Below are 16,830 nucleotides of genomic sequence, written 5' to 3'. Positions count from 1 at the left end.
TTCATTACTTCTTCTCTTTTATTTTTTCTGTCCTGCTCAGAGAGCCTTTTTAACACTTGCTTAGTGATGTGTTTCTCCTCTATCATAACAACCTTATCTTCTTACTTCTTTCCCTCTCCCTTCCCTGCTTCAAATCATCCTTCCCCTCTCAAAAAGATATGGCCACATTTTACTTGCCATGATTATCTGAAGTCAGGCATTCTCACCTTTATTTATATCAGCCTGGGTGAAACTTTTGACAGGTCCTTTGACAGAGATCTGGACTGGATTATCAATATTAGTCAGCTGCAGACGGCCAACGCTGGGGTCCTTCTTCATGACAAATCTGATCATCGTGTCATCTGGATAAATAGCTGCTGCTTTCAAGTGCTGAGCTGTGAGGTGTGCTGCAGAGCCTGGGCCAGAGAAAGAAAAAGCTCACAAACAGCTTCAGCCAACCCAGCCAAGTGACTTGTCTAGACTGGCCTAGATAGCCTATAAATAGTAGGTGAGGTCCTATTTTACAGAACCAAGGAAGTTGTACTTCTAGGGGGGAAAGGAGAACTCCACCACAAGTAAAACAAGCAGAGGGCTCATCTGCGAGGATGTGGCTTGTCCAGAGCCTCCATCGGGATGCTCAGTGTGGCACAGCAGCATTCAAGGCATGTGCTTTGCTCGTGCCTCCACTGCCTGCACACTAGGCATGCTGGGGAGCGCAGGGCTAAAAGCTGTGTGGGCATTTTACTGGCTTGGAAGAGTCGTTTTCAACCTCGCATACTTCTTCTTAACAGCCCTGCACAGAGCCATTACAGCTTACCTAGAGCTGTCACATTTTCAGAAATGTGAAATAAAGCTGAGTGCAGGGCAAGTTTCTGAAAGGTGAGCAGGCTCAGACAGCAGCTGTCTGTCAGGACTGCGGTTAGGTGCTCTAACACATGCCCCTTCCCAACTAACAGACAGAAAGCCCTGGACTGTACATTTGTTTTGGGGAGGCAGTGCTTAACTACAGCATCCCCTCCTATAATAACATGAAAATATCTCTGCCTGTGATTATTTTTCCCCTGCCCCCTTCCCTTGTAACAGACCATTGATCCTACGAGGAGAAGATCATTTTAAGAAGACCTTCCCAGTCAAATCAGAGGTAAAAGCACACACCTACACCTCGTAATTACACTCAGCGGGAGATGCCAAGTGTCTCCCAGGGGGCTGCCTAAACAAGCGATACCATTCTCCCCCCTCCCCGTACCAGCAGGGAGCTGCAGGCCCCTGTTGACAGCCAGTGTGGGCAGCGGCTGCTTTGGCAGCTCCATGGAGAACTGCAGCCTCCCCGTCTGTGTGTAGAGACCATCCGTGATGGAGAAGCCAAACTCGTCTGTCTGTGCTGCTGCACCGCTCTGAGTATAAACGATCAGCTCATCCAGAATGTCCTGGTAGGTGAAGGACGAGCCCAGAGACAGCACATGTCCGTGCTCTGGGGGCTCTGCAGCAGCCTCCCTCCTGCGAAGATGACCTGACAAACGACAGATGCATGAAAATCATGGAAGTGGATGTGGCCTTGCTGGAAGAACTGAGGAAGTTTTCTGCTTGCTGCCAAAACTGCTAAGAATTTGGCTACATACATGAGATCTGAAAAATAGCACACAGCCCCTGCTAGTTTAGGAAACAAGGTAACACAAAAGGGAACTTCCCAAGGAAATGGGTGCAGTCCCCCTTTTCCCTCTCAAATAGGAAAAACCCTCAAAGAACAGGTCTGCCCTGAAGCACAATTGCTGCTCCAAACACCAACTATACGTGCCTTATACAAACATGCCAGGCTTCTGTCTCACATCAGGGGTATTAGACATACACACAGATGCACAGACAGACGTTCCTGCTCCAACCCCACCTTGTCGGGACTTACCATGGTCAGGACTCTTGGTAACCACGATGACAAGCTCACTGTTCTGGGTGTCCAAGTCCTGCAGGTTGAGGGAGGCGTTGGTAACAACCACACTCGAGCTCTCGTGCACTCTGACAGGCTCCAGCACCATCTTTGGGGGCTCATCGTTCTGCCGCTGCACAGATCCCAAGGGGACACAGTCAGCAAAGGGAAATGGCCAAGGAGAAATGACTGCTGCCTAACTGAATGAAATACAAGCTCCCAAATGACAGTACTGCTGCTGGTACCAATGCATGGACTACATCAGTCCCTCCATCTCTCTCCAGCACTGTGGAGGCTTCTAAGAGAGAGGAGAAAACTGAGAAATAAGCCCTGGGGAAGAGGCTGCAATGCACAACTACTCTCTGGTGTGACAGGGGAATTATGGTCCTGTACTAGGGGAAGGAAACAGATAGGAGGAAGGAAACTCTCTTTAATCCACTTCCCATGCATTACAAAGGTGTGAGGAAAGCTTGCAATTCGAGGGAGCTGCACTTTAAGAGCCAAGTGTCTGTGTTAAGAGAGGGCTCTGACAGCCAGAGAGCACAGGCGCACCTGGATGGTGATGTTAATGCTGTGCACTTCAGACTGGCTGAAGCCATCGCTCACGTAGAAGCTGAAAACGTCGCTTGTCGGCTCGATGCTTTCATGGACGCTCTGGAAGTAGTAAATGCTGCTCTCTAGAACGTCTTGAATGGAAAAGGACGCATCTGTGGTCACAGCACCCTGCGGTCCGAAACTCTCACCTGCACAACAGAATGCCTCTGGTGAAAGGATGTTCAGCTCACTGATAAACTAAAAATAAAAGCAGCAGCATTAAGAGAGGAATGGCACACTGAAGGATGTAGAAGGATGTTCACTCCTATAACATGGTTTTCACTCATCTTATGACCTTTGTAGCAGCAGTAAGGTCCATCTGCTGCATTAGAGCAGACATTAGGAAAGCTGCAGTTCTACACACAGTGCCAGCAAGCCCACGTCCCAGAATTGCTTATGACATTCTTCAGTGATGAGAAACTGGCTGGTGTGCCTATTGGCCTCAACACAATCACTACACCAAACTGCACCTTGCAAAACTAAAACTAAAACCCAAGAAAATCACCTAGCTGTGGCCTGTTCGAGGAGAGAGGCTCGCCATTACCCAAATGGCACAAACCGGAGTGCACTCCTAGGGCACGATTAGGAGGGGTGATGTGTAATGGTTAGGAGCCCATGCACTCCAGAAGGAAGGCAGTAACAGTTGTAACGAGCTGCCCCACTGGCCAAGCCATGGTGATATTTTACAAAGGGAAGTTTGATTTAAGTGAAATTATATATGTCATTGCTGTTAGCACCACTGATAGGATTAAGCAGACAAGCCTCCTGGATGAAAATCTCTGGACAGTCCAGCACAGATCCCATAGTAATACAAAGACAAAACTGAAAGTTACCAGCCATGCTGTGCCACAACTCTCCCACCCTTAAATCTCACTGTGACATTTAGAGGAATTCAGTGAAGTTTGTTCTGTATAACAAACACAGTCAGAATAAAGGATGATGAAAATATAATGCACAGTCTTGAAAAGGCTCTCAATGCCCCCGTTTACCTGTCTTAGTGTTTTCAATGTAGCCATACATGGGCAGAGTGATAACCGTGACCCTCAGGTCTTCCTTGGCAGCAGTATCATAATCAGCAGCTAAGTGGTGATGAGCCAGCAGCGGGACCCTGCCTCCCTCATCCACCTGGAAAACAAGAAGATAAAACAGAACTACAGCCAATGCACACAGCACCACACGAATCGTTACTGAACAAGCCTGCAGCATCACTCCATGGAGGAGGCTTCCCTGGTCCTCACAGTGCTCTCATTTCTCTGAAGTCTTGTCCCACCCTCCCCCAAATCTGTTAAGTATGAAATCTGCTGGGAGGCAAGGTGGGATGCGAAGAACAAAGCCTGCCTGGCCCTAAAGAGGAGCCTGTGAGTGCTTTATCAGGGGAAGAAGAGAACTGGCAGAGTCATGCTGACCTCTTGGAAGGCAAAATCTGCTTTTCTTGTTGAGGGGAACCTTGTGAAGGCAAGGGAGGTTGAATGCAAAGCTGAAAAAGAGGGAAATGACTTCAAAAGGCTTTGATAAGGAGTCTGAAATGTTTTGCATCAGTCCAAACCACCAGATGCTTTCAGACTCATCTTCTGCTCATCTTTTAAATACAAGCTGGTGAAAGAAGGGGCCAAATATTAAACAGGAGTAAGTGAGACTTGTTCCACTGACATCAATGGGACACCCTAGGGAGAAGCTAGCTCCTGACTAGAACGGATGTGAGCAGGTGAGGTTCAGGGATGCAGCAGTACTGTCAGTCCCCTCTGGCCTCCAAATAATTTATTGACTCTTAGCACTCAAAAGACTGTGTGTAACACCATGTTTCTACAGTGATTTGCCTTCAGTCCAGGAGAACCGTTCAATTCCCCCCACAGAAGACATTCTTGTCACTGTTTCTAGTATCCTGGGTGGCCACTTACAGTGATATGGTCAGCAAAGGCAATGAGCGACGGCACCGTCTGGGCAGAGGTGATAGTGATGGTAAACATCTGCCTGTCAAGCCGGTTATTGTCAGCATCAAAAACAGTGAAGTGGAAGGTGTCCGTAACTGGCTGACTGCTGGTCTCAAATACGGTGGAGTAGCTGAAAGTCAAAGCACAAGCTGTGTCAGGGAGTCTTGCTGACAGCCAGGTAAAAACGCCTCCTCCCTGCCTTTAGAGATGAATTCAAAACGAGGTGGTATTCCAGTTCCCAACTCCATTCATTCCCTGAGCACTGTGAAACCACTGTTTTTCATGTTGCCTACCCTAATTATCACCATGACACTACAGACAAAAAAATTTCCTAATTTGAAGGTACACCAACCACTGGCATTTCAGACATGCATAAATACCTAACTCTACACTGGAAAAGCTCTCATTTGGAGTCTCACAGGACACAATAGCCAAGAAGAAAAATCTTTGATATATTTTACTAGCATAACATAGCCCTGAGTTCCTTGTGGAAAGCCCACTGAGCTTTTAACTGGCGTGGCTTGAAGGACAATAGCTATTTGATACCTGATCCTCTGGTTGTTGATGTCTTCCATGGTGAAATTATAAACCTTAGAAAGCTCTTCATCATGAGAGCCAGATGTCTGTAAGAGGGTGCCATATGTGGGCAGAGATATTAACTGGATTCTTATCGCTGAGTCAGGAGAATTGCTGTCCTAAAGATGAAGGAAAAATAACAAAACCAACACAGAACAGGATTAGCTTTTGTTTCCCTCTGTTAAAAACAGAAAGAAAATGGTTTTTAGGAAAATATATCAAGCAGTTTCCCAGAGATAAGCCCGGTATTTTTATTTTCAAATTACCCTCCTAGTGGACTGGACCCTTTATGTAATATGCTTTTCTTGACTCCAGAAAAAGTGAGCCAGAATTTATCTGATACCTGGCAGAGGGAGTAACTGTTGCCCATCAATGCTTCAGACAGAGACACAGCTAAATTCAGTTCTTAGTAAAACAAAGGTTAACGTGAAGCGATGCTGCAAAGGCCAATTTCGTATTAAACTAAAAGCTATTCTTGGCTCTTTTTAACTACACAGAGTATAACCATCTCTGTGATCTCATGGCTCAGATGTCATCTTTCTTTTCAAAGTTTTTCGTGGTTGCCTGAAAGATAAGACCCAAGGCAGAAATCGTTTTCTCAGTATATAGATCAGGAATGAAATCCTCTTTCTTGTGACTGTTCTCTTCCGCAGATTAAACCTGAACAGCTCCCTTGTCAGCCTTCTGCCTACTAAGGAGAACAGGACAGACCCCTGACTTATACCCAGACACATCCTTTGGAAGTAAAGCATTCATTTCCCGTCTTATCCTACCTGACTCCCTGCAGATCCCTAACCATCTCTCTGACAGCCACTACATGAGGTCTCTCCAGCTTCACACGTGCACTGTCATCTCTCCAGCCTCCTCCTTAAGGGGAGCACTTCTGCATACCCCAAATCCACTGCCGGTGTCTCTGCAGCTGTATCAGCCACAAGCAGAACACCTTTCCCTGAACTGTACCAGCAGGACGACTCTCATACAACACACAAACACTGATTCAAACTCCAAGCTAACAAGGAGCACAGCATCTTGGGTCGCTCAAAAAAAAAACCCTCAAGCGTGTGCAGAAAAAGAAGCAGACAATTTCTGAAGGGGTTGAGGGGGCAGAAATTTTCAAGGGATTATCAACTAGCAAATCCATGTGTGTTGTTAGCAAGTCTGTTTGACACAAAAATCTGGGATTAACTCAGTTTTCATGTTAGCATGGCAGTTCACCTCTGTTCCAGTCAAACAGGGATAGCCTTAAAACCCTGATGGAAGAAAGAGTCTATTATCCCCGTTTTGGCAGCCATAGTCAGGAGACAGTCAAAAACTTGAGCTCTCTGCCAAGAATCCACACTAAGGGCAGGGAGGTGTGGGTGGCAGGGGGTCTGTGGGGGGATTAGGAATGGGATGCTGCCAGCATTCACTGGGTTTAGAAATAGATGACAGCTTACAACATAAGCAAGGTGCAATCGAGAGAGAGTCACAGTGCTTTTGCTAGCCACGGTGATTGCCAACAAGCAGCCCGGGGCCAGCTGCGGGCCGTTGTTATCCGGCAGGGACACTTCCACCCGCAGCACTGTGGTCACTGTGGTGACACCATCGGTGACAGAGATTTCCATGCTGTCCTCTGCTGCCGACGAACCATCGTGCACGTACTGCAGAGCATTTCGAGTGACGTCCTCGTAGGTGAAGGTGTCGCCTTCCCAAAAAGAAATGCACGAGTCAGAAAGACTGTTCAGAGCACCAATCCAATTCAAATGGCATAAGGCCCCAGGTTAGCAGAAGACTTAATCACATGCTTACCTGGCATTTAATGCCAAACTTACTGAGCTGCGAGTTATGGAGACATTTATTAAGGACTCAGTATGTACGTAGGGCAGAGCAAAAGCTGTAACCTGAACTGTTTTCCAGACACTGTCACTCTTTGGGACTCTTTCAGTGACAGTTCTCTGGAAGTGCACAGATCCTCCTTTCTTCCCAGCTGCTTTGTAAGCTCATGTCTGTCATAACTAGATAAGGCTTCCCTCTCCACATCTCTGTTTGCACTCCTTTCTTATAGACAATATTTGTTCATCTGATCACACACTGGAAAACTGCTGCCACCAAAATCAACAGTAAAACTCCACAGAAGTATTTGACTGCTCGATCAGCACAGCTTTGCCTGGACTTCAGTAGAAAAGTTTACTGAGTATTACGTCAGATATAACTTAGCACCTAAACCAAAACATCCCTTTTGCTTAGCAGCTGGTTACTTTTACCACAACGCAGTAACTGCCCACCAGCCCGCACATACTTGGTACAAGAAATGCTCCGACTCAGCCAGGAACTAAACAACAAACAGGAAAACATCCTTCACGCACTCTCTCCCGCAGTCACACTCTTCCAGGCAAAGAACTGACACACTGAATTCTGTCAGAGGCATCCATCTCCTCCTGCCCAACTAAACCAGCTGCATGGACCGGCCCATGCTCACCTCCTCCCCTGCACTGAGGAAGATTTCTGCTCAGCTCACCTGCTCCCATGTGCTCCTGCACACCTGTGCCCTGCTTGAGCACAATGCCATGACGGGGAGGCTTCACCAGCTCAAAGAAGAGCCCCTCAGGAGCTGTATCTGTGTCGCTCACAGCCAACTGGATCCCTGTGCCGGGGAAAGAGAACACAGGCTTCGGCACCCTCAGATACTGCACTGGGAATATCCCTTAAGTTTGGTGATCAGTTTTTGTGAATGGAGCCAAAAAGCTTTAATTTAATCAGTACCTGGAAAGTCAAGTAATTCTGGAGCATCCGTAGCCCAAGGGCTTGCTGCCTTCATGGAAAAAAGTAGTTCCCTGATAATGTTTAGATCAGATGTTATATCAAAGAACTTACTGCACACCTGAGTCACAGTATTGCCAGCACGACAGCTATACAAACCCTCAGTTTATGAGATGTGCACATATTCACATAGAAGGGGGCTATCTGTAAAAGCCTCAGAAAACCCCGACACCATAAGAAAGTGGCTTATGCCAAACAAATCACTGCAACAGCACTTAAGAGGGGAAAAGTAAAGAAGCAGTATATCCCTGATCACGCTCTCCAAGACTCAGCCACTGAACGGACACACCATATACCAAGGAGCACTGCCTCACGCTCAGACACTTGTCTGAGGCACCACTGCACAGTTTTCTCAGTGGAAAATGCTGAATGGTGCTGAATGGACAGAGGTCCATGAGACCAAAACTCTCCCTTGCTCCGTCCATGTGGCCTCCTGGAAGTAAATACCGTGCCTCAGGCAGAGCTCTGCCACCTCACCCTTTCCACCCTACTCACCGATGGTGGCCTTGCCCCCCTGGCTGACCTCCAGGAACGGAGCTGTGATCTGGAAGACTGGAGGCTGCTGCTCTGCAGAGACCAAATGAATGACAAACACCATCTCCGGGGTCGTGCGTTCTCCATCAGACACTAGGCACAGACAGAAACCACGCCCAAGTGTAGGGATGTTCTTTCAGGGACTCACATTGGAAATTGCCTGTTCTCTACAAATCACCACCCCGCATTGCTGAATTTCTTCCCACCCTGTCAATTTACACCTTCGTCTATGGACATAAAACATAATTCACACATACCCAGAAGTATTTATTTATCTTTGTCCCTAACTCATCTTAGTATGACAAGCATAACTTGAATAAGTCTGTGTGTGTGTGCCTATGTACATACTATGTTCCACGTATCTATCAGGTGCACTCGTAAGTCAGAACATGCACTTCTCTTTGCTAGTGGGTCACTTTGCATACCTGTGCTAAGTAGTACATGGAAAGGGGAATATGTATTAAGTAAGCAAGCAGCTTATTAGTAGCAATTTAATTGTGGAAAAGTTTCCATGGTATATTAAAAAAAAATCAGAGCAAACCACTGATGCCCTCGTTCACACTGGAGGAAAAGCAGGAATGAATGAGGCTTTTAGGACACATTTGAGGCAACTGCTGAAAAAGATTTGTCTACTGAACTGCATCTTGGCTTCTATAAAACACTTTGGGACATAGATGAATGAGTATTCTCCAGGCACATGCACTTCCAGAAATTCCTACGGAGTGCCCATAGATGTGCCTGCAGAAGAGGAAAGGCCAAGGAGTAACAGGCAACGTGAAGGGCACAAGGAGGAAAACTGCTCTGGAAAGCAGGAAAGAGCCAAAGGTTTGCATACCTGTGAATCGGAAGTTCACTGACTCTGGAAGACCTGACGGGATAAATATAAGCACAGAGTAATTACGGCTAGAACATACTGATGTGAATTTAGACAGCTTTTGGAAAAAGCAAGTGCTGTTGTTCAACCAGACATCTTTCCTTACCAAGGAAAGCACTCTTTTCCACTGCCTTCTCTCCAGGTAATGAGAGAACACATGTTGCCCTCCTTCAGTCTGTGAAAAACCCTCTTGGTGCCAGTGGAGGGCATGGTGATGCATCGAACTGCATCACACAATCCTAGGTATCAACTGGTCAAACATGCTTGAGGTTTGTCACATTGTTTGCCCTTCTGTCTCCTGCTCCAGGTTGTTATCCCTCTGATGGCAGAAATCTAATATCCTGGCTAAATTGATTCAGTTCACACTCATCATTTCTTGTCTCAATCTCAAGGACTAAACACGCACTGCAGCACAGATCTCAAGCACGGGAGGAGCAGTAATTCCTAACCACAAAGAACCGGATCAGCAGTTTGACCAGTGCAGCATTGTGTTAGTGTCAACAGCGCTAAATGCTGTAGTGAACATGGCCATATTCCAATAATTCACTGCATGTTGCTATACTGAACATGAAGGAAAATCATGTTGAAGTCACAAGAATTGGGTGAACTTTTGGAATGTTCCCACAAAGCAGATTCCCATATACTTTATATCATTCATACCACAAGCCCTAGCGAGTATGGAAATAACCACAACGTCATTCCGGGACTGGAGGAGGACCAGCAGCCTGACTTGGTGCTGCAAAGAACGTTCAAATCCTTACCTGCAAATGAGAACGCAATGATCTCTCTCAAGTGCGGAGCTGCAGTCGGTGGACGATAAGCAATCTTGCCACGGTTTATATCTGCCTGAGTGAAATACCTGACTGGGGAGAGAGGCCTGTCTCTGTGCTCCACAATGCCTACAGAAACAGAGAGCTCAGTATTAATAGAAGGAATCAATTTTAATTTTAAAACCAGATACGAAAGGACATGGCTTCTTTTTTTCTCCTTAATACTTCTTTTTACATCTTCAGTTGTTGCTGAATGAGTCAGATGGCTGTGACTGCACCAAGTACGGGTTCTACCGACCAATACAGGACATGAGAAATTAAAACAGGTTCCTCACTTAGCCATTTCTTCAAATACCTCTCACTAGAGAGTCTAGAAGTAGAAAGCCATGGAGTGCAACATTCAATATATTCCAGACAATAGTAAGAAAAATGTCTCTGTGCTGCAGCTTACTCCTAAACAAGCTGGAGAAACTGGGTTAAGAAACAAGATGTTTGAAAGCTAATGAAGGAGGCCAAACAGCTTAGCAGATGCCTCCACAGAATGATACTCTGGGAAAAAAAAAAAAAATTAGATGTGCTGACAAAGTATAACAATTAATTCAGCAGCAAGCTGCCATGTTCTGAACAGATACACTTGCCTTGTCCAGGAAGGAGAGGGACAGTCACGTTGAACAGGATTTTTTCACTGGGAATCTCCGGGTCTACAAAGGAGAGGTGATGGGGCTCAATCACTGTCACACGGTCCTCCAGCACCTCGATAAACACATTAGACCAAGAGCATCAGTGCCAGAGACATGAGAAGACTCAGCAAGACAAGTCTCGCTGCATCAAGCGAGAATTTGCTTTGCTATACTTCAATGTAAGACAGTCTTTGAATGTAAAGGTGTGGTTCTTAGACCTAAAACTGACAAGGAACAGATGGGCTGAACCTTTACCAAGTTTTCCAAACTCCTGCAGAATAGGAACTAATTGGGATGAGATTACAGAGGACAATAAAGCTTAATAATGAGTAAAATTTGCTTTTAGGAACCATCTAAACTCACTTTCAGCTCATCTATAAGCCAAACTGAATGTGCAACGCAGAAGCTGAGTAGAGTACTATCATGCTCAACAGAAGATACCACTATACAGGCTCACCTCTGTTAAGTTCTTTCTGGAGAATTAGAAAGGGTCTATAACCTTTTGAAAAAAAAGGAAACAAACACCTCCTCCTTCCTGTAACTGAGCTTACCCTCACACTTTCAGGCTGTCTGGAAAACTGGCAGTGTTATTAGTGCACTCCGTACCCCGCAGATGCACAACCTCCACAGGTGAAGGAGTTTCATTATCCTGCCTACAGCAACTAAGAACAGACGAAGAAAAATCTGTTTTAATCAAAAACTCCCTGGCCAAGGATATAACTCATTTCCTAGCTAGTTTTCTGGTATAGTCTGAGGTAGCTGGACTGGATTCGCTTTTTTTAAAAGTTCTGAAAGTGTCTTGGCCTTCTCCACAGGAATACAGAGGAACCAAAGCTTTCCCTTTATTTTTAAATCTGCCTAAAAATGTCCTGATCCTTCCATTATAAGGTTATCATTAGTCAATGGTGGGCAATTTGTTACAAGAATTACGTTGCTGCATGAACAGACTTAAGTGGACATTGGCAATTTACTTGCATGTATTTGCGAACCTTCATCCTGCGGAATTAACAGCTACGAGAAGTCACGGAATTAAACAGTTCAGCTGAGTATGAAAAATATCCTAATCACTAACAAAATATGAGGAGTACAAGCTAAATTAGGGATAAGGGCAATTAATTCATCTGCGTCGGAGCACGAGACGATCAGGTTCAGGAGCAAATGACAGGTTTCCACCTGCCACATCAGGCGCATCCCACTGAATCCTGATGCCTTCATGCCTGTATGGCCACCCTGTCAAACCTGCGTCCCATTCTGCTGCTCCTGAGGCCCGGTCTGGACACCAGAGGAAGGTAAAGTTCCCTGACCACAGCTCAGTGCATGACAAATGGCACCAAACCCCCAGTTCATCTCTCTTCAGTATCATCATGCAAACGCATCAGAAAAGAAACTACGGCCTATGAATGACTGTCGTGAAGCAGCAAATAAAACCACAACAACCCTTCTCAGGTGTGCAAGAGTCACATATCTAACTGGAGTCAAAAGCCACCAAGTTTACTGGTGATACCAGCACCACTATATACAGCCTCTGTACAAAAAAGGCTTAAAATTAATGGTGGTGTCCCTTTCATGCAGCCACCTTGGGAAGAGAAGGGAGGAGAACTTTTTCATATGCTTACAAAGTTGTCTCCTTCACAAACCCGATCTCTCCACATTCAGCAAGTGCAAAAGCTCAGGCTCCTGCCATCAGTTGTATCAGGATGGGGAAACATGTAACTTGAAGGAAGAAAAAAAAACAGCACAGGTGTCTGCCCTGATTAACCACCAAAGCATCACCAAACTTTCTCTGACCTTTCTTGGTAGGACACTCAAAGACAGCGTTTACAGGTGTGGAAAGACTGCACATTCTGTGCTTGCTCTTCAGCTGAGAAGACAGTCTCATTCTGAAGGAGTCTGAAGATGGATGAGCAGAACTCAATCATGCTGACGCGAGGAAAAGATTTAAGGTTATGGTTGCCTCACAGCTGCCTCCAAGGCCTATTTGTCTCTCCCAGAGGTAGGACCTGCAGGCTGCGAGGCGCCCCTCACTAAAACGTATTTTACGGCGCTATTGAATTTTGTGGTGTCTAATTAGCTATAAAATCCAGCACTACACGGCTTAGTCAGACACCTCTGCCATCAATTTTGTCAATAATGGCAACAACAAAAAGTCAAGAGAAGAAAGACACATTGCTGGCTATTGCTCCACGTAGCAGTCTGAGCATGTTTTATTACTGCCTGTGAAAGGTCACCACTATTTTAAACCCCGACAAGGCCCTTGTGTCAGGACTTTTCACTAAACTTTCTCACACTGCTTCCTTCAGTCTTTTCTGGCCCCATGCCTGGCAGGCTGTCCTGGCTTTGAGGTCCTTTGCGTCCCCTTAGGAGGCTGCTCCTGGGGACCCGTTGCCCCCGGGACGCCTGCCACATCTGCCCTCCTGCATCTCACAGGCCTTGCAGCGTGCTTTTGCCTGTCAGGGAGCGCCCACGGGCACAGGCTTTCTACTTGACAGTGCTGAGCGTACTGCTGGCACCTCGCACGCTCTAAATAAATCACCAGGAGTGAGCAGTGCCAAAGATGACCGCACGCTACAGTCAAGCCTGCAGCCCCAGCTCTCCCAGCACGCAGCTCCTGCCTTAAGGGTTGGCCTCAGCTCTGCACACATTTCCTGCAAGTGCTTCTCTCTGCTTTCTCATCACAGCTTCCTCCGCCTCACTGCCGTTGCCTCAGGATGGATTATGATCCTAGGCACCCACGGAGAGCCCCACAGACCACAGCAAGGCTAGGTGGCTGAGGCGATGTCTGAACCAAACTCCTTGCCTCTAAGATCCTGGCTCTCCGAGCTTCCTGATGACACAGGTGCAGAGCCCTGTAGTTCTCCTCCAGCCCATGCACTCAGGAACCCTCCCTATAGGTTCCAAGAGGTGACAGAAGACAGCAGGAGAAAGAATGGGGAAAGCTGGATTTCACCCACATATGATGAGGACGCACGGACAAGGCACGCACCATAATTGGAGGGCTCACAAAAGCAACTTTAAACTTTGAGGTCATCTTTTAAATTAACGCAATCAGGGATGTAACTATGTTAGAGAGACCACTGTTATCAAAATGGCTGTTCCCAGAATCGATGCTGCAAGAAAAAATAGTTCAGTTTGTAACCTGTGTTCCCGGCGTTACAATGATTGATGAAAACTTTCTGATGTGGGTGGGCTACTGTTCCAATAAATAAAGTTCGCAGTGGAATTACTGGCAAGATGTCTCCCTAATCCACAGTTTTTCTCTCTTGCCATTCTTAATGGCTTCTCAGAAATCAGTATTTTGAAACTGCTAGGAATTCCATAAAAAATGTTTAAAGATTTTCTCCTTTCCCCATCCCTTCCAGTCTGTATATTCAGCACTTCTGAGTTTTTTACCTTTTAATGTTTTTGTTTCTTGGTGTTGTTTTTTTTTCAACCACTTCCTCTTCCAGCCTATCTAGATTTTTTAATTTATTTTTTTTTATTATTATTTCTACTCTAGTTATCTATCTGGTGCATACACCCTGTTCCTTGGATTCAATCTTCGAACCAAGCACAATTGCACAGACTACGGCAAGCAGAGAAATCAACATTCGGTGGTTACTGCTCGATGTGAGGCTTTGGTCACTGAGCATTGCAGCAAGGAACACTGAAACCAGCCGTCAGTGATGTTTCACACTTACAGCCATGTGCAAAGAGGAGCCAAGGGAAAGCTGAGGAGCTCTGGGTGTCTGCGGGAGAACAGCAACATTGAAGACGTGGCTTTCCAAGCTGGCTTGTGGACTGGCAGAGCTGGACACCTGAGAATAGAAGACTGCATGAATAGAAACCTGACAGAGGACATCACTGCATTTCAAGACCAGTTTCATACTTTTCCTCTTCTCCTAGCCTGTGAAGGCAAAGACACGCACCGTTCCAGCAGACACCAACCCAATGCACATGTGGATGCTAACTGCTGGGCACTGAGGCCTTTAAACAGTAACCAGTTTCTCCATAATTGCCTGTACAGTCCGTAAGTGGTTCACTTCTTTATTAACAATATGAAGGATGTCTGTCTGACAGTTCTCTACCCTCATCTATTCGTTCCCACCTCTGCCAGTCGCTGCCTCAGTTTTACTTCAACTGTCTGTATATTTCAGTGGAACTCTTCATCACAAGAACAGAAAAGATAATCTGTTTTTAAACCTTCTTCTCACCCTTAAAATGACAGCCCATTATGCTGATAAGGTGAAAACAACTGGTTTTCTAACAACGGCAGCGACTCCCCATGATCCCAACATCTCCCAAGACAGGCTGTGCTTCTGTTTCAGAGAGACCCCATAAAGGTTTCCCATATGGCACTCCAGCAGCAAAATTAAGTCAACTGTATCTAAATTATAGTAGCAAACTCATATTAATGATATATAAAGCAAGTACTATTCCACTGGCAAAAACTCAAAGGACCAAAACCATTCCATAGAGATATGCCTCCAAGTGTTCACAGCAATCCTGAGAGGCAAGCCCCCACAGAAATACAGCCTCCTTCTTCGTCAGACTTGGTTACAGCTTCATCTGTCAGCAGAGATGAAAGTCCACACCTGACTTCAACAGGGAGATCCCTCTGTCAGCCAGAATGGACTTCAGCACACAATTTCAAGAAAATGCATTAAAAACGCTCTGCTGAACAGAATGGAATTATTTTAGCCATTTGCTGGAGCGCTTCAGAGTTCCTGTCGCCTGAACAGTGATTGTCAAAGTACTGATGGAAAACAACTTGTCAGCTTTTTCTGACGCGCCCCAAGCCACAGTTCAAGGCTCAGACAGATGTGTTATGGTCTCCTGATGTCACCCGGCTAATCACAGCTTCCTTTCTCAGCAGGGCTCTCCGTACAATTATCGTTACCTACTAAAACCAAACATTTAACTCATGCAAAATGCATACTCTATAAGAGGAACATGGCAATTAAGCTAAAGATTAGCTTGTTCAACATCAACACTCACAACTTCCTCATTATCACTTATGTTAATTACTTTAGAAATTACCTTAATTGCCCCTCCGGTGCTACAGTAACAGCTTCTGAGTTTTAAACCAGATGTAGCAAACACTGCATGCAAGTGTTTGTGTTGCCTTAGCATTATGGGATGCTGTTAAACCTTCCACTCAAACAGCAAGGACCTGTCTGAGGGATTTTATGGCCATTAAACCTGTGGGGAGGTGGGATTTATTTTAGTGCTACATCTGCTGGAGAATACTTGTACCTTTTTGTCTGCCTGCAAGAAGAACTACTCTACACCAAAAATTTAATTATTAGCTGAGAGACTGCAGAAATCAAGAGGGCTGTTTGGTTTTGGAGCTTGCAAAACAAACAACTTAAAAAAAGGCACTTAGAATACTTTCCACTTGGAGTAAATGTTACAGGTTTTAGGAAAGGGAGATGTATTTGCTATGTGGTACCAAGGGGTGAAACCTACTGTCTGAAATGGGACATCAAAACTGCCAGGATATGAGCTGCAGTATCACACCCTGCCTTTTCACTCAGGTCTGGATTTGCAGGGATGCCCTAGGAAAGCGTGAGCCAGAGGACTTCAAGGATCTCCTTGAGCAGATTTGCTACCCAGCTGGAGGATCCCTAGGACAGCAATACACATAGCCACCTGGACCCACATCCTGGCTTTTCCCTCGTCTCCTGGGATAAGCCTTATCTCAAAGAAAGCTGGGGGAAAGGGGACAGCAGATGACAAGAAGGATGGGAGTTATCTTGTTACCCGTTCTGTTACCTCTTCTAATGATTGGCAGGCAAAAAACATTTCCTGTTCCTATTTCTTCCCCAAAAGATGGTTCCTCTCACACCAACCCCAAGCACATCAATAGAGCGTCCCCAAGGGTCAATCCAACCCCACAGGCATAGGGCCACTGGAGAAGTGATCAACGTCACAGAAACTATCAGTCTCTGGTTACACTGTCCCTCTGACAGGCTGCTACGAGCCTGCAGGCTTTCTCTCATGGTAATTAGAAGTGCTCACCTGCTTGCCCATTCCCTCTGGGGACTCCTGCTCTGAGATCACCTTCCTGCCTACAAAAGCTAGTAGGTGCTAGGATAACAACACTCCTTTTCTACAAAACCCTTTCCTTCCTGAAATAGGATTATTCTATGGAAAGTCAGACCAGCTATTAGTTTAATACGTCAAATGTTAGATG

General features: G+C 45.9%; 1 protein-coding gene across 1 annotated transcript in view; it reads right to left on the bottom strand.

The window, feature by feature from the left end:
* FRAS1 (Fraser extracellular matrix complex subunit 1) overlaps nt 1–16,830 on the bottom strand; it is a 109,708-nt gene that overhangs the window by 27,345 nt on the left and 65,533 nt on the right. Inside the window, exons 31-44 of the mRNA XM_035541468.1 lie at nt 14,336–14,452; nt 10,617–10,731; nt 9,970–10,107; nt 9,170–9,202; nt 8,296–8,427; nt 7,499–7,624; nt 6,438–6,685; nt 4,972–5,120; nt 4,393–4,555; nt 3,484–3,619; nt 2,453–2,643; nt 1,880–2,033; nt 1,226–1,489; nt 207–395 (exon numbers count right to left, since the gene is read on the bottom strand). Of these exons, the coding sequence (XP_035397361.1) occupies nt 207–395; nt 1,226–1,489; nt 1,880–2,033; nt 2,453–2,643; nt 3,484–3,619; nt 4,393–4,555; nt 4,972–5,120; nt 6,438–6,685; nt 7,499–7,624; nt 8,296–8,427; nt 9,170–9,202; nt 9,970–10,107; nt 10,617–10,731; nt 14,336–14,452 (2,155 nt within the window). The remainder of the gene's footprint in view (nt 1–206; nt 396–1,225; nt 1,490–1,879; nt 2,034–2,452; nt 2,644–3,483; nt 3,620–4,392; nt 4,556–4,971; nt 5,121–6,437; nt 6,686–7,498; nt 7,625–8,295; nt 8,428–9,169; nt 9,203–9,969; nt 10,108–10,616; nt 10,732–14,335; nt 14,453–16,830) is intronic.

Source organism: Cygnus atratus, chromosome 4 (assembly GCF_013377495.2).
Source record: "Cygnus atratus isolate AKBS03 ecotype Queensland, Australia chromosome 4, CAtr_DNAZoo_HiC_assembly, whole genome shotgun sequence".
NCBI lineage: Eukaryota > Metazoa > Chordata > Aves > Anseriformes > Anatidae > Cygnus > Cygnus atratus.
The sequence above is the reverse complement of the archived record's forward strand: the minus strand, read 5'-3'. Positions and strand labels throughout refer to the sequence as shown.